Source organism: Manis javanica, chromosome 16 (genome assembly GCF_040802235.1).
Source record: "Manis javanica isolate MJ-LG chromosome 16, MJ_LKY, whole genome shotgun sequence".
NCBI lineage: Eukaryota > Metazoa > Chordata > Mammalia > Pholidota > Manidae > Manis > Manis javanica.
Genome location: NC_133171.1, coordinates 54,035,470 through 54,063,180, shown reverse-complemented (window position 1 = coordinate 54,063,180; position 27,711 = coordinate 54,035,470). Strand labels below are relative to the sequence as shown.

The window sequence follows — 27,711 nt, the reverse complement described above, 5'->3', positions numbered from 1 at the left end:
GGCTCCTGGTCAACCCCAGGCTGGAAGAGAATAGGGGCAGACTGTGAGCAGTTATACAAATGGCCACCAGCTGACAGCCCTTTTGTCAGCAGGTGTTCCCCTGGCTTGATCACAAAGGGAACATCCACTGCCCTGGACACCAAATCAGGCAGAAGAGCACATGCCTGCTGCGAACAGAAGACTTGTTCTCAGTGAACAAAAAAGTGCAGGTCCCAGCTTCCGAGACAGAAAAGCACTTCAGCTAAAAGTGGTGATGCAGTGTTCCATTTCTGTAGACAAAGGGGTTAAAAGAAGACACGAGCATTCTGTCTCTCTGAATTGGGAGATACATTTGCTTGAAAACACATCACAGATTTACACTACTGTTTTTACATAGTTTATTCAGAATTTTGAAAGTTAAAATGTGGGCATTTCCCCTAAAACAAATCATCCCCTGCCACTCCCCAGCACACAGATTATCCCAGTCCTGCTACTTCTCTTTGTTCATGCTTACCACACACTCTTGCAACATGTGGGGGGTCAAGACCCCAGCTATTTGGTAATGCAAAGAAACTACAAAGTTACACAAAAGAATCTCATTTACTTCCTTTTCACTAACAGACCATGAATGAAAGATTAAGGGCAACACATTTACTTCATCCAAAGTTAATATACTCCCCTAATATTCTTTTTTCTTCCTCTAAGATATTAAAACCCAAAGCAGTAACTTTGATATTCCATTTTTCTTTTCTGAATGGCTAAGCTAGGACATACTTTCCTTTCAAAGCTTATCATTAACCTCAAGATTGGCAGAAAGCAGTCTCCCAGCTGAGGCTTGGCTGTGACACTCTACAACAGGCAAAATTACCACATAGGTGCAAATGATGCTTCTAAGAGTTACCAAAACTTTTAAAAGAAATGATGCATTAATATGGAGACTCCATTTTTCTGATGAAGCAAAATTCCTCTAAAGGTGATGGCAGCTGTTCAAGAGAAGGCACTTTGTGCTAAAATTCAGAGCATCCCTCATGAGGGAATGCCAAAGCAGAGAGGCCTGGTCAGCCCAAGCTGTACGCCCCTCTTCAGGGTGGACAGGGGCATCCCCAGGAAGGCATCTGCAAAGAACAAACCCGTAATCGGGATTCCAAGGCAAAATCGTTAAGGTTTGGAGAGGAAAATATCAGAGACAAGACAAAACACAGTTGCACCAAGGATCGAGGAGTGAACTTTGCAAGGACGTGTAGGTGGCTCTGCACTTTCTGTTGGGCTGGTTCCTTCACCGCTTCGAAGGAGGCTCTGGAGGCTGAGCAGGAGCAGCACCTTAACCAAGAGGGTTCTACACCTCCTGTCTGCCTGGACTCTCCTTGCCACGTTCCCAGGAAAAAACTGCATTCCTGTTGGCAGCGATTTTGGGTATCGCTGGTCCATGACAACTCTTAGGGATTTTCTGATACGGCCCTGAAGAGAAAGAGTTTTCCATGTGATCAGGACAACCTGGCAATGCCCACTGGCTTTCTGGGCCTTCTAAGAGCAACATGAGCCGACTACAACCCATTAACACTCAGAAAAGCAGCATGAGTATTTTAGATGGGTGGGAAGAGATAAATCAATGGATTGAGGGTCTTTATTCTAGTACCATAAATAAAGTGCACCATGAATGGAGAGTATTAAAAGCCACTTGCGGAGGCCGAGGTATGGGGAGAAACTAGGACCACCACCCCCTCAAGGGATGGCAGATCATTTCCTTTAGCCAGAATGCTGGCTGATGAGGCTTCGTTATTGCTTATTTCCTTAGTACATGGAACTTTCAGCTGTAAAGAAAAAAGAAATACTTGGTGGGTTTGGCAGAAAGCATGTCACAAAATCACAGGAATTGGCAGATATTCAGTAAGTTTATGTTACAATCCAACTTTTTTCCCCCTTCGTTCTGATGAACGTATTAGGAAAACTCCAGTTTTTTTAAAACATCTATCAAATTGGCTCATGATACTTCTAAAGAAGCAGGACAGCTGTTCATGGCAATGCATCAGAAATGGCTGTCTTTGTTCTACAGATCTTCAGATGCATAATGAAGAGAATCCACACTATTACATTTCAGGAGTTTACCATGATGTATCAGTGGGTTTCATAAACTTCTTGGAAGCTCTTCCAAAAGAGTGCAAGAGGAAAACCATGGTGTTGTACAAAAAACTCTGCTCCAGTAGGCCAGCTTTTGAGACACTATTTTGCCACTTTCATGTAGGAAGGTATTGCCCCCCGTGCCGTCAGGCCCTCGAAGCGCTTGTAGGTGTAATTGATGAAGACCCAGTCTTTGTTCTTGTAGTCAGCCTCAGGGTGGTTGCTTGTTACCACTGGAAAAGAAATACATGTGAGAGCTGGTTCACTGCCTTCACCCCAAGGACTCCTCAGAACTGAAGGCATGACATTCTGAAGCACACTAATGTTTACTGGGGTTAAAGTTGTTTTTCACTGTGAATTTTATTGCTTGCTATATTCTTTGAACCTATTTTATTGCTTGCTATATTCATATTTTTCAGAAATATTTGAAGTTTTATTTTCCCATTTCTGTGATTTCAGGGGACCTCACCTTTAATTTAATAAATAACAGGAAAAGAACAGATCTTTTTGATTTACCCACCCAGCTGAACAGTATCAACATGGCAGTTTGCATTCATTTTCCATTCGACAAGGCCTCACTGCTACCCAGCATTAGCACTGGAAAATACTTTCAAAGAACCTGAAGAACTAAAGTTCTTCTCCATGCTCTCTACCCTGATTTGTAACCATCACCCCAAAACTTGGGGGGAAATACTGTGCTTATAAGGCAGCAGAAGACAGTGTTGGTGGTATTACCTGTTGGCTTAAGAATATCAGATTCTGGAAATTCATCGAAGTTCGAGGTATCATCAATGCTTTTGATTTCAATTGATATTGCAGCAGGTCTCTCTCTGCCAAGAATAATGCCAAAAATTACTAAGGTTAGTAATCACATGGATCATAACTAATCAAGTATTTCTCCAAAAAAAAGCCCCTCATCTGAGCAGGAAGACTACCACTGGCAGGCAGCACTCACTTTCTCTGAAAGGCCATGCCAACTGACTGATTCAAACGAAACAAATTACACTGAAAAATCACAAGTAACAATCATTCAGAGCAAGGAAGATGAAAATAATGAAAAATTAAAATCCACAGTTTATGCACTCTCCCTGATCACCTGCCCTGTCTGCTAAAAAGGGGACAGAACCTCTGAGTGTCCTGTCAGGTGCCCTGCCTCTACCAGAGGTCCAAAAGGTAGAGTGGCCAAAGCCGCAGCATGAACAAGCAAACGTAAAAATCACAAGGATGCAAATCAGAACGTGACTGTGAATTAGATGACAACTACTTCACCCTCTGTTTAGCAATGAAAGAACGCGTAAGAAAGTCTGGGACCACCGGTAGGTGGGCACCGTTGGCAGCGCTCTACAACCCCCACTGCTAAACTAACAACTCTCACTCCTGCTCCCCACTCTGCTCTGTGCTCCTCCCCACCCGTCCCTCCTCCTCTCCTCTCTCCCTTCTCTGTCTCTTTGTGAAAGCCCCTATCCTATGCGCAGGGACAGTCCTGCCCACGGCTTCCAACATGAGAGGCTGGTGTGTTCTAAGTAAAACCAGGTGCAACACGATTCTAAGATGATCCCTTCCCCGTGGAACCCAAGTTCACTTTACCTTGGAAAGAACTGCTGGCTTCAACATACCCGTGGCACACAGCAGACGGGAAGCTCCAACTCTTCACCAACAATGAACATCAGGAAAAGACCTGAATTTCTAAGAAGCTCTGTTCCCTTACTTGGCTTACCAGTAATGAAATGGTGCTTCCAATTTAGTATTAAGCAAACTACAGACTTTCTGAAATAATCCTGGAAGCTTTTATATGGATATACCTGATATGTTCCCAGTCAACGCCTTCAAAAAAAGAATTACTTTTGATTTCCTCAACTCCAGGGGCTCCAATTCTATGTTCCCATTCACAGCAGAATCTGGAAAAGATAGCAGCCTTTCAGCCTTTTAGAATACCTCAAGTAGTCTCCTCAGAAAAAGAAAAGAAATAACTTCTCCCTTTTTTCAGAAAAGAATGACAGAAAGCAGGGGGCAGACCCAGGAAATAATGGAAGTTTTTGAAAAATGGATTCACTCGTGTCAAAAAGCCTGGTTGGTAGGAGGGAAAGAGGTTCTCTGACTAGTACCTCAAAATTAGATCCTTGGCTTTCTCAGAAATAGGAACTTCTGGAGGAAAAGTCAGAGTTTCTTTCCAGTTCATCACCTTCTTATATGTCTCTTGAGGGGTCTCAGAACAGAAAGGTGGGTAGCCTGTAACAAAAAAGGAACCTGGGAGCTTTAATATCCCAGAACTTTGAATTTGACTGGATCACTCTCTTTAACATGATTCTCTGTAACTCTTAATGACCCTGTATGTTCTTCCCTCCATGACATGGACAGGTTTTCTACTCATCCCAGAAAACATCTACACCAATTTTTTATTTTCCCCCAAGTGAATCTGTGCTTCTGGTACCCCCAGGGAGCCAGCTAATAGCTGGAGCTGGGAAAAGACAGCAGACCTAAGCAGAGCTGCAGATGTGGGAATCACTGCCTGAATAAGAGGATGAGACAACATGATTAGGACATGCCTCCCTTCTAGGGATACCCTTCACACAGGTGAAGTGCCTTAACAACCTCAGTAAGAAAAAAGCTGTTTTTAAAAGTGACCACCATGCTTGCCTCTTTTTGAGAATTACAGCCAAGAGGATAAATTCTCACAAACGATACACAGTACTCCACCAGACCTCCACACAGACTACGTCCACCTCCACAGGCATCCATCCTATGTTCCCAGAGACAATGCAGCCAGACACATGCCTCACCAGTCGTCCACACAGACTCACTCGGTCCCGCCACAGATGTATACACTCTCCTCATGCTCTCAGGTATATGGCCACTCCCACAGATGTGTCCCCTAAATACCAGACACACCATCCAAATAAGAGAGGTCAGGGGGTTCAGGGCATTCCATGCTTTGAAGGCTCTGAGAGAGGAAGGGGATAGCAAATAAGAAGTGCATGAGGCAATGCCCAGTTAAAGTTCTCTGTAAACAATGATGTTTAATAAATGCCAGTGACTGAAAGGGATAGTAGATGGAGAAGATGAAAAAGTAGAAGAAAAATATGATAAATGGTCAGCAAAGCAACCACAAGATGCCTATAAGCCAGAGAATAGAGTAGGATACTCCTGATGGTCATGAGCTTTCTACCCAGGTAACTTCATTTTGAAAGACAAGGGGGAAAATTCTTAGATAACACCAACTGAAACACAGTCTACTATCAATGTAAGAATCTTTCCTGGCTGCACAGAAAAAGTCCTCTGAAAGCATGCAACTTACCGATGAGCATCTCATACATGATCACCCCAAGCGACCACCAATCACAGAGCTTGTTGTACCCGGTCTGCATGAACACTTCAGGAGCAATGTAGTCAGGAGTGCCTACTGTGGAGAAGGCCTGAAACACGTACCACATGTCAGGGTGGCCCAGCAAGCAGGAGGGTGCCCAGAGTTCTGTTCTAGAGACCAAAGGCTACCAGTACCACCAACAGCTACCCACAACTAAGCAGGACAGCCCAGTAGCTTATTGCAAGCCTAATTTGCCAAAGCACTTCCAAAATGAACCATAAAGCTTTGCCAGTGAGGCAACAGACCCCTCCTAAAGATAGCCACAGCTCATACTTGATCAGGTCAAAAAAAAAAGCTAGTGCCACCATTTACTGTGCCCCCAGTAAGTGGCAGGCTTTATTTTTCTTACGTTTGTGAGCCTCTTTGGGCCTGAACAAAACTCAGCAAGAGGACCCTATTAGCCCAACTTTGCAGATAAAAAAATCTGACAACACCTAAAACAGTATTGCCCAAAGCCTCAGAACTAGTTAAGTGGCAGAGCTCAATTTGGAAATTAAATATCTTGCTCCAAATCATCCCTCTACCATATATATTCTTTGATTTGATAAAATCATGAAAGGAAGCTTTGCGATCAAATGCTATAGTTACATCCTGTAGGTTAAAGATTTATAAATGTCCATTTACCAAACTTAATCATTTATGTAAATAGTTCTTAGGGGAAGATCTTTCTAAATGCAAGCAATCTTCTCTCATATACCAGGACTGCAATACTAGGGTGAAATACAAAGCCTGTGCTCAGCACAGGATTTAACACATAGAAGGCTCTAACCTAGGTGCTTTCTATATTACATGTCTTCTAAAAGTAAAAATTATACCTGGGTTGTCTTTTAAAAATATTTATTATGAAATGTGTTTACTATGAAATACAGAGAAAAAAAAAGCACAGAAAACACAACACACATACTCATTAAGCATGTTAAACAGAGGTTAATAATCTACCATGTTTGTCTCAGGTCATTTGTTCTTTTTGAAACAAAACTACAGAAACTATATTAAAGCCAGACAGTCCCTCCCTCCACCCCTACTGAAGTCAAAACTACCCCGAAATTGCTGTGCTCAATGCTTGCATGAATATTCACATAAATCACATATTACTTCTTATATATTTCAACTTAACAAAGGTTTCATGCTGGACTGCATTATTTGTGTTGCTACAACTTGTTTTTTTTTAAATTTTGGGAGGGTTAATGTACAATCACTTGAACAACACTATGGTTACTAGACTCGCCCCATTATCAAGTCTCCCCCAACATATTCCATTATAGTCACTGTCCATCAGCATAGTAAGATGCTATAGAATCATTACTTGTCTTCTCTGTATATACCCACCAGCTACATTATGTGTGCTAATCGTAATACTCCTTTTTCCCCCTTATCCCTCCCTTCCCACCCATCCTCCTCAGTCTCTTTCCCTTTGGTAACTGTTAGTCCATTCTTGGGTTCTGTGAGTCTGCTGCTGTTTTGTTCCTTCAGTTTTTTCTTTGTTCTTATACTCCACAGATGAGTGAAATCATTTGGTACTTGTCTTTCTCCACCTGGCTTATTTCACTGAGCATAATACCCTCTAGCTCCATCCATGTTGTTGCAAATGGTAGGATCTGTTTTCTTCTTATGGCTGAATAATATTCCATTGTGTATATGTACCACCTCTTCTTTATCCATTCATCTACTGATGGACACTTAGGTTGCTTCCATTTCTTGGCTATTGTAAAGAGTGCTGCTATAAACATAGGGGTGCATCTGTCTTTTTCAAACTGGGCTCCTGCATTTTTAGGGTAAATTCCTAGGAGTGGAATTCCTGGGTCAAATGGTATTTCCATTTTGAGATTTTTGAGGAACCTCCATACTGCTTTCCACAAAGGTTGAATTGAACTAGCTTACATTCCCACCAGCAGTGTAGGAGGGCTTCCGTTTATCCACATCCTCACCAATACAACTTGTTTTTACTCAACATTATATTTTGAGATTTACTCATGTAGCTCATTTACCCATTTCACTGCTGCATACTACTGTCATACCATCAGTGTTTTTTATCCATTCTCCTATAAATGGACACTTTTGTTGCTTCCAGTGTTCCACTATGACAAGTAGCACCCGAATAAACATTCTTATAACACTTCCTGAGCACTCCAGAGGATACTAGTGGTATCGCTGGGTCTTGCATTATGAGCATCTTCAACTTAATTAGACATATTCCAACTGTCCTCCAAAGTGATTATCTATTTAAACACCCCCAGTGTGAATGAGCTCCTGGTGTTCCACATCTCACCAACACTTGGCTTGGTCAGACTTTTAAATCATTACCAATTTGATGAATAGGAAATGGAATCTTGCTGCTTTAATTTGCATGTCTCTTATTTCTGGTAAAGTTGAACATATTCACATGGTAATTAGCCACTGAGGTGTTTTTCCTGTGAATTCCTGTTCAGATCCTTTGCCTGTTAGTTTTTTTGTTACATCATCTTTTTTACTGATTCGTAGAAATTCTTTATGAATCCAGGGCATTAATCCTGATTCAGAACATTAGTCTTTTATAGTTTTACATATTGTGACTATCTTCTTCCAGTCTGAGGCTTATCATTTTTATCAGGATTTTTAAAATGATGTAATATTTGTCACACACCAAAAAATGTGTTATCAAATTAGGAAGCATAATAATGAAAATGAATATCCATGAGTTCAACTAAAGAACCAAAATACTACCAGTGTCATTAAAGCCAAACATAACACTCATCTCCATCCCATCTTCCTGCTTCTCCTCCTAACTCCTGCTCAACTCTTAAGTTTATCACTCCTCTTCTTTTGAAAAGAAATTTAATTTTGCCACATGTATTTCTCTAAGTGAGATCTTGTTCAGTTTTGCTTTTGAGCTTTGGTATTATTCTACTTGCAGTCTTTGCTATGTGATTTTTCCTTTAATGTTTTGTTTCTAAAACTGATCCATGGTGCCATATGTAGTTGTAGTTCAATTATTTTCACTGCTCTAAAGTATTCTATTCCAGAATGTAACTGTTTTCCTGTCAAAGGACACTGGGTTATTTCCAGTTTTTTTGCTATTATGAAAATGTGATAAGCATTCTTATGTCTCCTGGTTTACAGGTGCAAGTTTCTGCAGGACATGTAACTAGGTGTAGAATTGCTGTGTTGTAGGGTATGCACATCAATTGTAAGATAATTCCAAAGTAGTTGGACCATATGGCTTGTCTTTTCATTTATTTCTTTTAATATACAGAAGGATTTTTTTTCATTAAAGCAGTAAAATAAATCATTTTCCTTTATGATTTACACTTCTTAGATGTTGTTTAAGAAACCATTTCTTACTCTGAGGGTAGAAAGTTATTGCCCTGTATTTTCTCCTAAAATTTTAGAAATTTTATTTTTCATACAATTTATTTTTGTGTATACAGTAGGGTAGGAACTATTTTTTTCCATATAGATAATTGTGCATTGTTTCCTTTTAAATACACATATTAAATAACATAAATGCCAGTTTTTTTTTTTAAAGCTTTAAAGTCTGAAAAATGGATTGGGCCCTCCTCAAGAAGCAGCAGTATTTTCCTTCTAATTATAAAGGTTAAGGAACTACAGAAGCCATTCAACTTAGAGACTAGATTAGTCCAGCAAAGCTGAATGTTAAGGTGTTAAAAAAAAAACTCTTAACGTTACAAAATATAGCCAACAGCCAACTCAAACTTGTGATATAAGGTAACGCTCTCACTCTGGGAACCAGGGTCCCACCTTCGGAGCTCACTCTCATTGTACTGCACTGATAGCCTCAGATAGCAGGTATTTCTAATCTAGACACTACCCACTCTTCCCAAACCTTTGTTTGTTTTCCAGACCAGGCGTCCTCTAACTATAAGCTCTTAATACTTCAAATCCATACCCTTCTTTTTCCTTTTGCTGTCTGGGTATTTATAGTCTCAATGAGAGCTACCCTATAAAAGAGATTTGTTAATTGTTAGTAGTCATTTCAAACACATGATGTGTTCCAACTTCTGATTTCATTTAGGATTTTAGGGGAAATAAAGCAATTTAATTTTCTACTTAATCACTTCTATAAATTCTACACTAAAAAGTAATAATAAACTGACAAAGACTGGATACCTGTCTGTACTTCATCTCTTACCTCTGTGATTTAATAACAAAGCTGACTCATATCTATTTCTTAATCGGTTACTGGAGCCTAAGGTTACTCAGGACCACACAGATATTTAAAACTTTACAATATGATGTAAGCAGCCAAGAAGTGAAGTTAAAGCGTCTACAATTTTTTAGTGATTTTCAATGGACTTAAAAGTAATAGACTAGGTAAGCAATCAATTACATCTGTTAATTACATCTAGAGCAGTAAATTTACATTAAACATTAACTAATATTAACCTTCCACTTGATACTACCTGAAGAGGATCATTTACAAAAGGTCAAAAGCACAGGGTTGACTGACCTTTTGAAGACTGAGAGTAGCTTTATTCTCTCCAAGTTATCAAAAGAGGTAATATGAGGATGACCTTAACACTTTTCCATTTCTATTGCAGGCAGAATAAAAAGGCAAGAACCTTAATCACACCATGAGAATCTTAATTTATTCATATTTTAAAAAAAAGACATTTTAGGCTATTAAAAGACATTTACCTCCAAATATAGAAATTGTGAAATCACCTTCTTATAGACCTGTAAGTGGTTCCTAGTAAATCTGATATGACCCTTTGGTGTTTGTCAAAGAGCATAAAGACTGTCCCAGAGTATAATTATAATTTATGGTATTTAAGCTTAATCACAACCAAAATAAATACTAGCAAGTGGCCAAAGGTTAAATCTTAGCTTGCTTTAAAAACAAAAACAAAAAGAAAGCACAGAAGATTCCCTACCTTTCATTAGCTTTCAAAACACAGGTAAATATCAGTTTCCCAAAAAATACAGGAGCTATTGTTTAAGAAACAGTCTCTCCAGTGGAGGGTCCCAACCTTCACTGCACAGCAGAATCACTCAGATTCATTTTAAAAATCAGATACCTAGTTTATATCCTAAACGAACTGAATCAGAACCCTGGGTGGGACTTAGACATACATCAGTATGTTCTGAAGTTCCCCAGGTGATTCTGACGTGTAGCCAAAGTTAAGACCTACTGCTCTATGGAGAGACATAATAAAAACATCCACATTTGTTCCTGACAGTCCCTAACCCTCAACAGGCTATGTAAACAGTTTTTCAATCACATTCAGAATTTAGACAGTTAAAGAATATCAGAGTTCCTAAGGAAAGGAGACTATGATATGACTAACCATACCAAACTTAAGTGTCCCCAAGTTAATGTCAGAAAAAGATATCAAATATGTTTCAGTTTTATAAAAATTATAATACTCAGAAAAAGGCATCAAATATGTTTCAGTTTTTCACATCTACAAAAGTGTTTAGTTTAAGTTAATGCCTCTCCCAGGACCCAGTTTTATCATAGAAATTATAATACTCAAAGCATGGAGGATGGGCCTCAAATAAATTTTAAAAATGTAAGGCTTTCCTATGATTCTTTCATGAACAATTCTACAGGCTTCAATTTTCACATACACCCGACACCTACCTACTACTCACTAACAGTTTACTAAGTGAGTTAGTAAAAACACTTTAGAGAATTCTAATTTATTATTTTACTAAGAAGTCTGGCCAAACTGCATTATTTGGCAAACCTGCTAAGTTACTACTGTATACACCAAAAGCAGAAGTGCTATCTATAGGATTGATGGGGTTAATACATAATTCAAGTAAGGTAGAAATCAAATGTATAAGCACACATGATTTGATTGTTTTTCCCACATACTCTGTTAATGTGTAGTCAAGGACTGAGTGATGAGAACCAAAGCAGTTCTCATGGCTTGGAGCTACCTTCACACAGTTTTGGTATCCTTGAGAAGCATCGCGACCTTAGGCTAGACTCAAGGCCGGATAACGATGTTTGAGTTCATTGTAAGTTCATTTATTCAATAAAAACGAGAAGTGCCTTCTTGGCACTGCTCTTGCGCTGTTACGCCTTGAGTCCCCTGGCTGGCCCTTTCAGGTCTCCTCCCTTACCTGCGGGTCAGTGGCGGGAAGGGGACTGACAACTATCATTTCTAGATAATACATGTTTCATGAGCATAATTCTGAGTTGCAGTTTTCCATTGCTGCTTTTCTTGCTTTCTAAAGACCAACTGTTAGTTTAGTGTTACCATCATCAATTTCATTTGCTATGGGTTTCTAGCAAAGCCTAAGTATAGAGTGATACACACTTCTATTATCTCTAGTCAGTTTTCCAATAACTAGACATTTGGACATACACTCTGCATTTCAAATGTGAACCAATGAATCAGAATAAATGTTTGCCTAGGCAGCAATGTATCACTGGTGAATTTGTTCTATTTCAATAACTTTCCAACAAGGTAAATGCAATAATGTTACTTATTTTTAAGCTTGTGGGGCATAATTTTATGTGTATATACTCAAATACTTATAAAATAAGAAACATTTCCCTTAAATTTCTCTCCAATTTTTATCACCCAGTTCTTTTTTCCACCACAGAGTAGCAAAGGGTGGGGCAGGAAATTGAGAAGTCTTGACTCACCTAAGTGAATCAAAATTTTAAGTTTGAGTATCACTACCTTAAAGCCCTGGGGACGTATTTTTACTTCATTTCATTTTGAAAAAATTCCAGCTGAAACACCTTTTTATGGGAACAGGTGGAACTGGAAAGAAAGGGGCCATCACCAACATAACAGGTCAGGAGGAGGTCATCCTTTGAAAATGTCACATTTTCTCCTCTCCTTCAAAAGATTAGTTTTGGTATTGCTGACATGATGACAGTGCTCTAGTAAGGTAATCTTAAAAGCACGGGAGACAGACACACCACAAACACTTATCAAATGCAAATTTATATGCATATTTTTGAACTATAAACATGGTTGGTTGGTTTGTAGCATTTAAGAAGCCACAGACATTACTTACTAGCTGACGTCTATTTCTTTTCCAGGTTTCTGCTTTCCTTTTGGAATTCATGTTCTGGAAAGCTAAATGTAGAGGAAACAAGTTCTAATCAAAGTTCAGACAGGAATCTTTACTACTTTTTCGGGCTCTGGTTCAAACCACATGAGACCCTAAAGTCTTACTTTTCTGCACATACATGAATAACTCTGGGAATCACACTTCCCAGCAAGTTTATAAGCCCAAACCAGACTCTAAAGCACTAACTCAAAGAATCAAACAGTGAGAATCATAAACAGCACTTCCATGTGGATCATGCAGCTAGACTGGACAAAGATGGGCCTTAATCAGAATTACTTAATTCAGATTCATCAGAAGCAAAGTTCCCAAAGTGGATCTAAAAACGTTCACAATTTCTCAAAATTACCATCAAATTTCCAAGAATAGTAATTGTTACATAATCAGAAATTTCTTAATTTATAATACATTATTTGCCATATGCTTCTCTAGGATGCACTGTAATTTTACTACATTGTTGCAACAGTTTGATTAGTGCTTGAGTGAAAGTGATACTCATAAGGATAACTTACTTTCTGCTAGGCCAGAAAGATGTACTTAGGACAAATCTGATCTGGAATTGGTCACAAGACCTTCTTCCTCTACTATTTCTGCTTGCCTGCCGCATATTTATCCCCAGTTAAACATTTTTTAATTTAACTATTGTTGATATACAATCATATTGGTTTCAGGTATACAGCACAGTCGTTCAACAGTACCCGTATTATTAAATCCTCACCCTCTCTAGCGCAGTTACTCTCTTTGTCAACACAGGAAGATGTTACAGAATCAATGGCTATATTCTCCATGCAGTACTACCATCCCCATGACCAACTTACACTATGATTAAGAATTTTTGTGCCCTTTTATCCCTCCCACCCTTCCCACCCACCCACCAACCTTCTGAGTAGAGCTCCAAAGAAAGCTCTTTCTGACATCCACCTTAACATCTTGCCTCACCATACAACACAAATCACAGGCAAACCTGAGAAGGCATTTTTATTCTCCAAAGACTGATGCTATGACAATTTCCTAATCTGCCCTTGCTTGTTTTGGTTATCAGGGGAACAGCTCTTCTGGGCCCAGTTAAGGGATAAAAAAAAAAAGCTAACATTACTGTTAACACTTACTGAAATCACTGGGGAGGCTGTGGTTCAGATTCCTATAAAATTCTGTCCTATGTGCTTTTTTTAGTCCTGTGCAAAGGCCAAAGTCAGAAAGTTTCACATGGCCCTATGGGGAGAAGAAACAATAATGGATGGATGAACATTCATGGACGTGGAAGAGAACCTTATCTTCCCCAGCCCCTTGCAGTATCCATTACAGCTCCACCACTGAAGTGTGCTGCCTTTTTAAATTTTATTGAAAAGAAAAATACATAGCCAATAAATTTGTTGAAGTTCACTTCAAATCCTATTATACTAATAAAAGTATTTTATTTTAGCACATTATCCTTGTTTCTGTCCAAATATCAAACTTCACACAGAGCCAAACCCTCCAAGGCATCTAAAGATAATTTTATTACTTCTTAATACTCAAATATTCCTCTGTGCTTCTATATGGTCTTCCAAATTACCATTTTTAATGTTTACATAATATCCAAACAACTTAGTTTATTCCTGTGTACCTAACCACCTCCCTAATACTGATGCTCACTCCACTCTCATGTAATGTGGGCTACAAGCACCCAGGACGGAGAGGGCCTATGTTCCCAATCTTAACTGTGCATGGTAGAAAGGATGGTCTTAACAAGTGGTGGTTAAATGATGAATAAGTGAACAAATCTCTGTTCATACAGCTTCTCCTCTTGAATTATTTCATCAGTATAAACTTCAAGGAGCAAATTATTCCAATGACAAAGGGAACAAACTTTATTACATAGTTCTTAATAAATGTTGCCATACTGTATTCCAATCAGAAGTCTTTGACTTCATCATTATTCTCTTCAAGGAACACTCACACCTCCTATGAGCAGGGTACCATGCTTTAAATGTGTCGTCTCATTTATAATTCTTAATCTACACTTCAGACTCGAGTTATTAAATGGCTTGTGGTGAAATGGCAGAACCAAAGCCAGAAATCAATCCATGTTCTTTCTCCCCAGACCAGGATTACCTACTTCTCCAATTTCCAGTCTTACCTAGAAAATGGGGATGATAATATATCCTGGCATGAAAGATGAGAATTAACGCATGTAAGGCTCCTCACCTGGTACCCAGCACATAACTAGTCCCAAGGAAGATGTATAGGTGTTCTTGGGGTGGTGAGATTTTAAGTAGATAAGGAGGTAAAACCAAAAATAGGGGAGGGAAACCTGATGCTCAGAAATCTACAATGCTCAAGGTCACAAAATTAGAAGTGGTGGGCCAAGGTTTGAGCCCCAATAACTTCAGCATCTGTGGTCTGCCTCTACCGCTTTCCTTCAGGACATCTTCAGGCCTTGAAATACAATCTTCCCAGACTACAGGGAGTCTACAGAAGTTATATCAAATGGGTCAGGTCTTGTTTTGTTTTGTAAATACATCCCATTACGTGTACGTGCACACTCGCACACACCTCATGCACACATGCATGCACAACAAAGTAAACTGTCCAGGATAGGTTTGAGCCTACTAACCTGCTATCTTTTTTTTTTTCCAGATTTGCAAATAACTTATTCTAGAAGCCAAGGAATGAGAATTTAATTATAGCTCTCATAATTACGTGTTTTACCCGGACACCTCTAAGAACTGTGTCTTAAAAAGGAAAGCCTGGAGCAAACGATATTGAAGCCTAAATTTTCAAGGAACTCTGTAGCTATTCTGAGTATATAGCAGGGACTCAAAACTTCTACATTTTCACATCTACAATCTGTATGGCTGAACACATAAATGAGTTCAGTTGTGAGAAGATTTTTCTATACTTGCAAGGCTAGTGTATTGTAGAAAGCAAATCTGCTCCTAACAGGGTTCTCCCCACTTTTCCTCAGCTAGATTGTATCCCCCAAGTGCTTGGCCTTCAACAGTTTTGTTTGCTGGACCTGAACACAGACTATGAGATACAACTAAGCCAGCACTAAGGCATGTGGGATATAGGACCAGACGATCTGACCTCAGGACTGCACAAGGTAGAGCTGGTGCTTTATTAAAAATATAGCTGAACTTAAGGACATAGAAGAATACTGTCACATACATTTACATTTTAAAAGCAGCATAACAAACTATTTTTAGGATGCTAACTGTATATAAATTATTGACACAGAGAAAAGACATTTAGCTATTAGACCAAAATAACAGTTATCCTTGAATGATGAGATTAGAGCTATCTTTCTTCTTTATAAGTCTCTGTATTGTTCTAATTTTCTACTATGTATGTGCAAAAACCTACTAACCAGAAGAAATTACCTGGCAAATCTCCTGCTCTCTTAAAATAGAAAGATAAAGACTGTCAAAGAAAGTTCAGGCCAAAAGTTCAGGATTTTCAGTGACAGCAAGAAGTTATCAAAATATAGCAAGAAAGAAAAATATTCTAGGAATTAAACTGACTTTTCTACTTAAAAATTCAGAGAATTTTGAGTAACAGAGCACCACATTCTAGAATTTTAGAGCTAGAAGCTGGGAGCTTCTTTGGATCAATATATTCACTTTATAGCTAAGTGAGATCCATATGGTAGAGGGGTTTGCCCAGTAGCCAGCATCTAGCAGCACAGGGATTCATTTCTGACTTGCTGTGAGTTTAAGAACCAAGTAACTAAATCATGTGCATATAAAGAGGCCATTACGGAGGGTGGGCTGGACTCTTTTTTAAGCAGAGGGTATACGATTTTGAACCTGAACTTTAGGACATATTGTTGTTTTGCCTCATTTCCTGGGTCTTGGCTGGGTTCCTCAACTAATGAGGTTGCCCAATAGAGGGGTTCTTTATAGGTGATGGATAAGTAGAGTTAATTACATGCTAAGAGAAAATGACTATCTTTGGCTTTATTACAAAATAACCTCTACACCAATTTTACTCTTTTTTTAAATATCATTTTAAGAGGAATGTTCAATGAAATTACAAAATCATAAGCCTTTCAGAGAAACACAGTTAACAGCAAACTTACCTGTAAAAAAAGAGAAAAATATACAAGGCAGCTCACAGCTCCCCTACTGTGATTTTTACAAGCTGTGTAAGTTTAAAGTCGTTACAGCAGAGGCTGCTCAGATAGGTAAATACACGCTGGTCGTACTACAACCCCCCACAGTACCTTGCTGTCTAGGAGAAGGTTGTCTGGTTTGATGTCTCTGTGGATGAATCCAAGCTGATGAATGGAATCTATGGCTAATACTGTTTCTGCTATATAGAACTGAGTCTCTTCCTCTGTCAGGGTGTCTTTTTTCATCAACAGCGTCATCATGTCCCCTAGAAACAAGAAGATACAAAGCCACCACACACACACACACACACACACACACACACACACACACACACACACACACACACACACACACACACACACACACACACACACACACACACACACACACACACACACACACACACACACACACACACACACACACACACACACACACACACACACACACACACACCACGTAAGTGCCAGTTTTCAGGTATGTCTTCTCTATCTACCAACATAAATCAGTGTTCAACAGGGCTCTGCTGTTCCAGCAACTGACCCACATGCCAGTATGGGTGGAAATGGTAAGCAGTGTCTTAACATTTAAAAGGTAAAATTCACAGCCACAGAGAGCAAAGCACTTCTACCTAACCTAAATGAAGAAAGTAGGCCAATTTACTTTGAAGAGAAAAAGCAAATTTCTCTCTCTCAAAAAAAAATTGCATTTGCTTAGAATGTTTTAGACTAGGGAAAAGCGCTATGTGACTTTTCACTTTGTACAAGTATCTGCAAACTTCTCTATACCTAGAACCAAATGGCATTTCCACACTGGTTGTACTGCCATTGCTAGAGCAAGGCTGAAATGCAAAACAAAAAAAACATGCACATTTCAGAAAGCTGAAACAAGGTCTTCAAATTCTATTCACAAAACACTAGAACATGAATAAATAAGAAGGTGGTATTTAGGTAGCAAAGTGTTAGTCAACAAAAGACAAAAAGCTAAAAATACTACATACTGGAATGTGTGTAATAGTTGCCTCCCAAAAGTACAAACTGAATACCTCCCAAGATCAGTGGGGGTTTTTTCTCCAGTGTTTTATAAGAGATATTTAAATATCTACCAATAGGCTTTCTGCAACTTTTACAACACAGTATCAGTTTTTTAGCAGTTAAAGGTAACCTCTGTAAGTTTTCTACAAGATCAAAATCTAATTACATTTGCTTAACTAGCAATATAAAACGGTGAAAAACAGATTCTGATCCTAACTCAACAGTTAGATAAAAGCAAAGCAAGGCAAATATATACATGTAGTTTAAAACTAAGAGAAACAGGAAAGATTCGGTTTAGATCTCATAAAAAGCTATTTATGTTAGAAAACAGGGAGAAAAGAAAGAGTTCTGATTTCAATAGAGCATCAGGCTACTTTTTGAATTTCATTTCATTTATAACTTTGGGAGAATTTTTGTATTCTTGGAGAAAAGTGGGTATTTACCCTCAGGCAAAAATTAAACCATTTAGTTAAATGTTCTTCAACCCACGACTTGAAAAATATGATTCCCTTATCATTCCTGGCAGCTACATACTCAATCTGAAGGCACATCAGGACGTGGGGGTGGTACACTCAGGCTGGCTCTAAGGTAGCTGTGGGGCCTGAGTGTTGTGGCCCAGGAGAGCAGCTAATGGCCTCACCTGTGCAAGCTCACCCAGATGATCAGAGAGCTCAAGCCAGATGGTCTATGGCTCTGTAGGCCAGCTCCATCAAGTGCAAAGGGCAGAGTCCAGGAGACAAGAGAAACTATGGAAGATGGTGCATGTAAGGCTTAAGGAGATACATGTCAGGGGGTTGGGGACTGAACTGGTTTTTACTCCCATTTGAGAACTGGCATCTAAATGTTAGGAAGTCTTTCCTCATTCTACCAGATACTTTTCTAACTTTCATCAATTATTAATAAAAAGTTATGCTGACCCTAGATCTACACTAATGGTTGTCACAAGATCAAAATATTATGCCACAATTTTATTTTCCTTGCTATCAAATAAAAGAAGAAAAAGTTTTCCTATGTCCCCATCAGAGTTTGCTCATAGTTCATCTGCTTACTGGGAAACAGACTGTGTTCCCAGAACAGATGGTATGTTCAATTCTGGGTTTACTTTGGAGCTGTCTTAGGAGATGCACATGATGAGTTACATAAAACTTGAAATTTCAGAAATGAGAAATTGATTCTGACTACTATGGTAAGTAATGAGAAATTCACTCCTTATTAACACAAGTTGTAGAAAAAGAAAAAAGTTGAAGCAAAGAATGTTATAGCTTCAATGCTGTCACTTGGGTAGCTGATTATACATGATTCCCACTGACAGGAGAGCAGGCAGAGTCCCTAGTTTTTTCCTGTAAAATTTAAAAAGGAAAAGAAAAGAAAGAAAGAAATGTCCATCTGAAATCACGAAAATGAATGAGAAGGTTACTTTTATGGCACTAAGAACTGGAGAAAGGCAACCCCGCACAAGACAGGTTACTGACTTCCTTTACAGACCTAAAAAGATAGAGAAAGCATCTCTGTGAGCACGATTACAAGTCGAAAGGAGGGTTAACTGATGTGAGAGAGAAGCCACAGAACAAAAAAGGAAAAAGGACCTTTCATCATCAAGTAATTACCTCCAGGCAGGAACTCCATGATTAGGTAGAGGTTTAGCTTATCCTGAAAACTATAGAACATTTTCACAACCCACAAACTGTCTGCCTCCACTAGAATGTCACGCTCCGCACGAATGTGGCCAACCTGGAGGTATATGCATTTGATTAATGACAAGGCTTGCTCTGCTTTATTAAACTGCATATTTGTTTAAACAATGTAAATACTGTTTTGAGCATTAAACTGTGATGATGCAAAAGATCTAATTTACGCTTAGGCAAATCTACAAACTCAAAAGAGACAACATTTGACTTGAAGGTATTTGGTGATGAGCACTTCAGTGATGAATGGCTGAAGAAACAGCAAAATAAATCGCTTTAATGCAAATGGCAACTTTAACGGTGGTATAAATTTAACGGATTAGTTAAAATTACCATTCTTTTGCATGTCTTTTTGTTCTAATAATCTTTAACAATAAAATTAAGCCCCTGGGTGAGACTCTCTAAACAAGTCCTGCCTCAGGTCTGCAATGCTATCGGTAAGGACAGCGCCTCAGGTTGACAATTCCAGAATGCTGACACCACGGCAGTCAGCTCACTGCTATACAGAGCATGTGCTCAATCAATTCTTACTGAATTGAAATATAAAACACCTAAGAAAAGTTACTGATTCAAATTTATGACATTTCCAGTTTCCTACTTTAACTGAATTACCTAGCTAAAGAGACCAAAGTTGCCAAAGGTTTTGGAGAACTGATAGAATTACTTCATTAAAATGTTTTATTATCAAATTTACCTTAACTACTTTAAATATATAATAGTAATAAAAACACTGCTGTACATTATCAAATCCCACCCCTGTCCTTTTACGTAAGTGTCACAAGGGTTGACACTTGTTGGGTTGAATCAGGCCTAAATTATTGAGACCCAGTCCAAGCCAGGGCATGAGTTCCATAGCATGCTCAGAGATAAAGATGTGCTGAGGCTCACAAGGCATTTTCTGTTGGCAAACTCAGCCGTAGTAGTTGTTTTATTTGATACAATGTTCTGAATGCTTATTTGCTTTATTGGAAAGTCTTTAGTAAAACCAAGCATTCTCTCTTCCATGTGGACACAGATCCCACCCTTCTCACGGGTCTTAGACCTAACCTGCCACATTCTTCCATGCTAACTACCATAGGCTTGAAGGCATTTGAGTTACATACTTGAGTTTTCAGTTCCCATTTAAATTGTTCTTTGGGAAATTTTTAAATAGCTTTAATGTTACAGAAAACTTATTTTACATTCCTACTTATGGTATGAGGGTGGGAAAATGGAAGAAAGTGGTGATAAGGAATAGTACCATAAAATCATGAAGAAGCAAAGCTTTCGGGAAACACTAATTTGCTGAACTGCATCTGTGGCTATGGCCCAGGCACAAAGACTGTACAAGGCAGCCTCAACCAACGTCTGCTTCCCCTGGCTCCCATATGGCCTCTACCTACTGCAAGGAGCCAGAGAAAAGGGGAGGCACTACTACTGCCACTTGTCACACACCTTGGCGAGGACAGAATGCTGACTGCAACATTCCCTGCACATCAAGGGGAAAAAGCTGCAGTCACTATGAGCACACCCTGCCCTTCTCTCCTGGGGCCAAAACAGCAGCTAGAAACCTCAAGATTCAGGAGTGGAGTCAGGTGAATACAGAGTAAGGGAGGGAAGAGCCAGAGGTGCAACTCACACCAGAGGTTCCCTTTCCCCTGTTCCATAAACACTTGTTGGGGTGGGGAATTATGTGCTGGTTGCTATCATGGGCACTAGGAAAACAGATAAAAGGCAGTCTTTTGTGCCATCCTAACACTATATTGGCATCACAATTGGAGGTTTCCCTTTTGCCCTGGAAAAGAAACATGAAGGAAACTAGCTAAATGCTTGTCTCTTATCTTAAAAATTTTTTTCCAGGTAGCAGAAATTTCCATCCTGTGGACAGAATAACAACCTGAACTCTCAGTGGGTAGCTCTAATTCCTGCTCAGTTTAGTAAAAGCAAACAAAAATTGTTCCTCTGCATCCTGACAAAAAGTTAGGTTCTAAATCTGAACTTTGTCAGGCCCACCCAAAGTGATGGATCTGCACTGGTCTCCTTCCATTCTTACCCAACACAAAAGTGCTTCTTCTAGGTGGCTGACAGGTAGTTTGGGACCAGAACTTTAACTGGCCCATACTGAGATCAAACCTAGGGGGTTCAGTCCATTAGCAAAGTGAGCTAGCAATTAAATTAATGCATCTTTTAAAATCCTAATGCTAACAGAAAATTCCTTTATTTTAACGCAGAAAAATTTTAGAAATTGATTTTGAAGAAGGGACGATTTTTGAGAAAATCTTTTTACACGTTATGTTGGGATCGTCCTATTACCAATGCTAGGCAACTGGCATATACTGTGAAGGATTAGTAAGTGAGAGTCACGAGGTGCCCTTCTCTTTGCAATTTTATTCTGAATGCTAATTATTTGATGAAGAAAGATTTTGAGCCTTGTTTAAAACTATAGGAAATAGGTTCCATATAAATAAACCTTACTTGTGAAAAACAAAATATACTAACTAATCAATACAGCTTTACATTTTCCTTTTCAAAACTAACTGAAACTTTTTCAATGCCTACATTCACATATCACACACTAATTTTTAGATAATACATAAACAGGGCTGTAATGAATTTTGAACAAGGCTTGCATTAGCATAAACTATAGTATCTGAAGATTTACTGCCAGGGTATTTGATACTCTCAGCTGAAATTCTTGGGAGTCTAAAGCTTTTGAGTTTTAGAGTGTTTTCCTAGAGTATAGGGAAAATAAAAGAGAAAATAAAAACTCTACTTTTGAACTGGCACTTAAATGAAAGACAGAGAAACCTCAGTGATTATGTCTCCTCTCAAGACGCAGAAAGGACTGGGCGTGCGGCCAGTCTCCATCCCTGGTCCTGGGCTGTGTCTGCCACACAGTCTCTTTGCCTTCCTATGGCATCTGATCTTTTACAGGATACTTGCAGACAACACCCACTACAGTCTGTTTCTAAGCAACCAGCTAAATTACATTTATAGAAAGTCTGCCTTCTTGTTTTTAATATACTGTCCAATATTTCAAATCTTACTTATTTGGCATGAAGTATTTATGCATCTTATAAATCTAGTTGCAAAGTTAGGATAGGTTTTAGAAAGCATTCTTAATCATTAAAGAATTTGTATTGCTCTGCCATTTGCACTACCTTTCTTCAAATTCATTCAGAAAGAAGACTGATCTCTTCTAAGTAGTGATGAGCTACTCAGAAGACCCAACTTGGTTTTAGTAAGCTTCATTCAACTTAGGAATAAGGCACACTAAGACATACTTTAAATTTCAAATTCCAAATTCAAATTTCCAGGCCTCAGTTTCAAGGAATATATACAATTTCTCTCTCTCAGCATTCAGTAGGACACATGCTACCACAGCAAACATGGCTTCACAAAAAACAGATACTTGTTACAAGGGCAACTGGGAGACACAAATAGCAGATGCTTCTCTAACAGGTTTTCAAAACTTTAAAGACTGTGGATAAGTATAATAACAGCATTATTTGTACTTTTTAAATATATGTAACTTTCTTTGTTGTGAAAAGAAAATTAATATTATATGTATATTCATACATGATAGAATAAAATAATATACACTTCAAATAGATAAACACAGTTTTAGGAGACAAAAAAATTCATAAGCTGACTAAAATCACTGCTAAAATTGTGCTTTACCTGCTCTTTTTCAAGCATATCTGCTTTACGTAGTATTTTCATTGCATACACATGCCCTGTGTCTTTCTTTTGAACAAGCCGCACCTAAAATTGTAAGAGAAATGCCAAGTCAGAAGTTCACAATGCCAAGCTAATGCTTTCATGTGTCACAGGAAGTTACATGTAAACTGAAAAAGTGCTACAATTTTAATATAATTAACTAACAATAACAAAGCAGAAGAACGTGTTTTCCAATGTTCCAAAGTGGATATATTCCACACAGTGGAGTCAGTGCTGGAAACATCCTTAAGTATCTCCACACCTGAACAGCTTTGGCTCCCTAGTTGAACAAATCAGTCTATTTTGAAATCCTCACTTTTGAACCTGTGGACGCATTAAACCCATGGCACATGTTATCCATTCAGGTCAGAAAAGCTGAGAAAATGATTACAACAATGATGATAACAATAGCAAAAGCTCACGCACAGGAAAACCCTCCAGGAGGAAAGAAAAAGAATGTACAATTGGGGAAATGGGATTTTACACTCTTTTCCTTTTTCTTTTCTATTTTCCAGTGGTTTTTGAAAGAATAGATAGTTTTATGATGAAAACAAAATGGTCTACAAATCCCAAGAAAAACTTCTTGGCAATTCCTGCTCATCTTCTCTGCCCCCTTCCAAGGGGAATGTATGTTTTCTTCTCCCTGCACCTTTCTGCACTGTCTTTCTGATTGAGTCCCAAGTCCCTTTCTCACCAAACAGAAAGCTCTTTTAGAGGTGGTGCTGTCCCTTCCTCTCTCTCAAGGGGCCAACAGGCATTCTGGACATTAAGGGATCAATTCACTCTTTCACCCGTGCCTTTGAATATGTACTCACATTTTCCCTAGGTGCTAGTTTTTAATAATATGCTGCTCCTTTGATACAACGATAATGCAACTGTTACATCAGTAAGTTGTCCACCTTGGGTGTTTTCCGCTAATGGGGATGACCTTGTGTGGGTTCATTCAAACCCTCCCCAATAGACTGCTCTTGTGACCAAACAGGATGCATTTGCAAGACAAACTGGGACAAAGATGCAAATGCTTTCAACTTTCTACCACTACCTGTACAATTCATTTCTATAATTTCTGTCTCCTGAAGCCAACTTTTTACAGCTGTTCCTATCTGGTGGGAAGAAATAAAATGTGGAGATATGCTGTTAGTTTGCTCCTGGAGAAAACTACTACTGGGAAAAACAAGAGTTTTAAGATCAGGAAGACCTAGGAATTTACCCAAAGAAAACAACTTCTCAGATTCAAAAAGACATATGCACCCCTATGTTTATTGCAGCACTACTTACAATAGCCAAGATATGGAAGCAACCTAAGTGTCCATCAGTAAATGAATGGATCAAGAAGATGTAGTACACATACACATGGAATACTATTCAGCCATAAGAAAGAAACAAATCCTACCATTTGCAACAACATGGATGGAGCTAGAGGGTATTATGCTCAGTGAAATAAGCTAGGTGGAGAAAGACAAGTGCCAAATGATTTCCCTCATTTGTGGAGTATAACAACAAAGCAAAACTGAAGGAACAAAATAGCAGCAGACTCAGACTCCAAGAAGATTACCAAACTAGTGGTTACCAAAGGGGAGGGGTGAGGATGGGCAGGTGGGGAGGGAGGGAGAAGGGGATTGTGGGGTATCATGACTGGTGCACACGGTGTATGTGGGGTCATGGAGAAGACAGTGTAGCTCAGAGAAGACAAATAGGGACTCTGCAGCATCTTACTACACTGATGGACAGTGACTGCAATGGGGTATGGGGGGACTCAATAATAAGGGTGAATGTAATAACCATTGTTTTTCTTGGGAAACCTTCATAAGAGTGTATATCAATGATACCTTAAAAAAAAAATGATCAAGAAGACCTGAGCCCAACTTGTTACCACTGCTCAATGGCTGTGTGACCCTAAAACATTACATATCCCCTCTGAGTCTTCACTTCATCATCTATAAAATGAGTGATTATAGGAGGGAAACACCCAGTAAATAATACCTATTTCCTTCTACCTTTAAATTTTCCCTCTAGATCAGTGCTTAAAGCATCAACATCATCTCTGGCAAAAGAGAGAAAACAAGAGTTCTGGGAGAGAAAACAAGAGTTCTGGGACAGCAAAGAAGAGAAGAGGGGGACAGACAGAGCAGTTAAGATGTGGGGCTGGCAGGTTTGACCCACCTACTCCATATTCAGTTATATCAACAATCAATAGCTCATGGCATGTTAGAAGCTTCAAAAATCTGTGGTATTTTTGTATTTGGTAAGTAGCTGTGGTTTTTTACCTCACCAAATGCTCCTCTGCCTATTACTTTTAAGGACTCAAAATCTTCCAGTCCAAGTCTTGTTCTCTTCAAACGAAGAAACTCTGTTTCCTTTCGAGCATGTGCTGATCTCCTGAGTTGCTTCTAATGTTTAAATAAAGAGGGAAAGAGGTGGGAAAGGGAGGAGTTGAAATTCTGAAACTCTGCAAGAGTCATATTTGTGATTTCACCCATCTGGAAAGCAGGACCACACCAGACTAAGCAAAATCTTTTCACACATGAAAGCACCATAGAAGGACCCCAAAGAGATCACTTCTTCGGCCTTCCCTGACCTTCAGATCCAAGAGCCAAACAACACTGAAAAATGGGTGCCTCCTCTGAGGACTCTGACTAACCTACTTCAGCAATCCACTGTTCAACTTCTCTAATGACAGAAGAAGGATAAACAATAATATTTTCCTTTAACCTTTTTTTTAAATAAAAAATAGAAGTCATTTCTTTTTTATTTCCTTTTGGGTTTTTTTTTTTTACTCATTATAGCTCATTTTATGCTTTAAGTTTTGGATATTTTTTTACCATTTTCCTGGGTTCTGTGATTCATTCCTATTTTTGAAAGTATTTCCACTGCCACTTCAGTTTCCTGCAGTTTCTTGTCAACTATATTTTCTCCTACCGCATCTGTGGGCATTGGGATAGAGGGCTAATTTGAGAGATATTTTGCCTTGACAATGATTTCAGAAATTTAGTTCACTTCTATAGAACCTTTACAGTAAATTCTGTAAGTATGCTATCATTTGCTTTTTTAAAATTTCAATTTGATTTAATCTCTTTCTTTTCTTGGGATTCTAAATCTAATTAATTTATTATACTGTGCCTGGAAAAGTCCTCATCTGCTTAATAGTTAACTTCTCCTACTGCATGAACACCTACATCCAGAAGCATGCCCGACCTCATACTAAGCCAAAACTGTTCCTCCATGCACCAACGCTAACAACTTCCTGGACAAGATACGACCTGCCATGCCGTGTTTCAAGGAAAAATTTCCCAATATTAATTACCTCTTCATCTTTTAGGCCTTCTTCTTCCATCACTTTTTCTAACTTCTTTTGTCTAAAAATTAAAAAAAACATTTGAATGATAACTTTTCTCTGAAAAGTCCTTACAAACTAACTATTTTTTAAATGATAGAACAAGTAAATCTCAAATGCCTCATTAAAACAATAAATTACAATTACTAAGACAAGTGAGAAGATTCCCACCCTTTGTTAGTTCTACATTTTGAAAAACATTGTACTGTTAAGATTAATGCAACAAGTAATCTTATTTCGAAATGAAAAGTTCTCTCTTTTTTTTTGGCAGTATTTCCTCCTTAAAAAAAACCCACTGAACAGCTCATGTTTGATAACCTCTTATATCAGGGTGTTTCTCTCCCTCCCTCTCCCTGAGTGAAATCTACTTCTTTTATTTTCACATCTTCTTCCTTCTCCCTGCCGCAAGCAAAGAGTAATAAACAGCAAAGTAAAGACAGCATTTGGAGACTCAAGGGGGTGAAAATGATCAGAAAAGGTGATGGGTACCACTATTAAAACTTGACTCTATCCTTGGAGTATTGAACTTCAGACACTGCATCCAAGACTATTTTTGACGGACAGTCTCATATTGATTTGATAAAACTAAAAGAAATAGGTAAAACTGCCTTACAACCAATTACAGACAATCTTTATTTATTCAGCATAATAAATTAAAGCACATGGGCTGGAATCTCTTCTGCTATCACTTATCAGCATTCCAGATAATAGGCAATGTGAGCAGGGCAGGGAAGAATAAAAGTTCGAGGTACATGAAGCAACAGCATGTAATCTAGTGTGGCTGGGGCACTTCAAATGCCACAGAAGAAGGTTGACTCTTAATCTCTGGACAGTGAAGAGCTAACAGAGCCTTGTGCACAAAGGAGCAAGGAAGACAAGATTTCTATTTTAGAATGGCAGCCAGCAATAATGAGCTGATGGACTGGCAGGGAAAGCAACAGACAAAGACTATCAAAATTATTCTGATATGCATTAAAGATCTCAAACTAGGTATACTTGAAATCAATATAAGAGTGTATATCAACTATACCACAATTAAAAATTAAATCTATAACCAGGACTGGAAACCTAGAATGAGGTGAACAGAGCTATGCCAAAGATGATCAACTGGCAACAGAGTCAAGGGAATAAGTCTTGAAACTTCTCATGTGGGAGGATAATGCCACTAAACAAATAAAGAAGAATCAGAGAAAATGGGAAGAAATGAAAACTGACAAAGCTCATTCTAATATTTATATGGAAATTCAAAGAACATAAAATATCCAAAGCAATCTTGAGGAAAAAAAACAAAGTTGAGAACTTACACTATATGACTTTAAAATTTACCACACATCTATCATCAATGGATATTTATTACAGTAATAGTATTTAG

At 38.6% G+C, this 27,711-nt stretch overlaps 1 protein-coding gene across 4 annotated transcripts in view; it reads right to left on the bottom strand.

The window, feature by feature from the left end:
- Nucleotides 1-360: 360 nt before the first annotated feature.
- STK38 (serine/threonine kinase 38) overlaps nucleotides 361-27,711 on the bottom strand; it is a 39,872-nt gene continuing 12,521 nt past the window's right edge. For 2 of the 4 annotated variants that reach the window (XM_073224492.1, XM_073224493.1), the window contains exons 3-14: nucleotides 26,310-26,361; nucleotides 25,273-25,395; nucleotides 22,967-23,050; nucleotides 19,229-19,352; nucleotides 16,698-16,852; nucleotides 13,603-13,705; nucleotides 12,440-12,501; nucleotides 5,393-5,510; nucleotides 4,203-4,326; nucleotides 3,900-3,995; nucleotides 2,833-2,927; nucleotides 361-2,330 (exon numbers count right to left, since the gene is read on the bottom strand). In XM_073224492.1, the coding sequence (XP_073080593.1) occupies nucleotides 2,200-2,330; nucleotides 2,833-2,927; nucleotides 3,900-3,995; nucleotides 4,203-4,326; nucleotides 5,393-5,510; nucleotides 12,440-12,501; nucleotides 13,603-13,705; nucleotides 16,698-16,852; nucleotides 19,229-19,352; nucleotides 22,967-23,050; nucleotides 25,273-25,395; nucleotides 26,310-26,361 (1,267 nt within the window). In that variant the 3' untranslated portion in view covers nucleotides 361-2,199. The remainder of the gene's footprint in view (nucleotides 2,331-2,832; nucleotides 2,928-3,899; nucleotides 3,996-4,202; nucleotides 4,327-5,392; nucleotides 5,511-12,439; nucleotides 12,502-13,602; nucleotides 13,706-16,697; nucleotides 16,853-19,228; nucleotides 19,353-22,966; nucleotides 23,051-25,272; nucleotides 25,396-26,309; nucleotides 26,362-27,711) is intronic. The other 2 variants (XM_073224496.1, XM_073224495.1) reach the window with 2 other exon arrangements.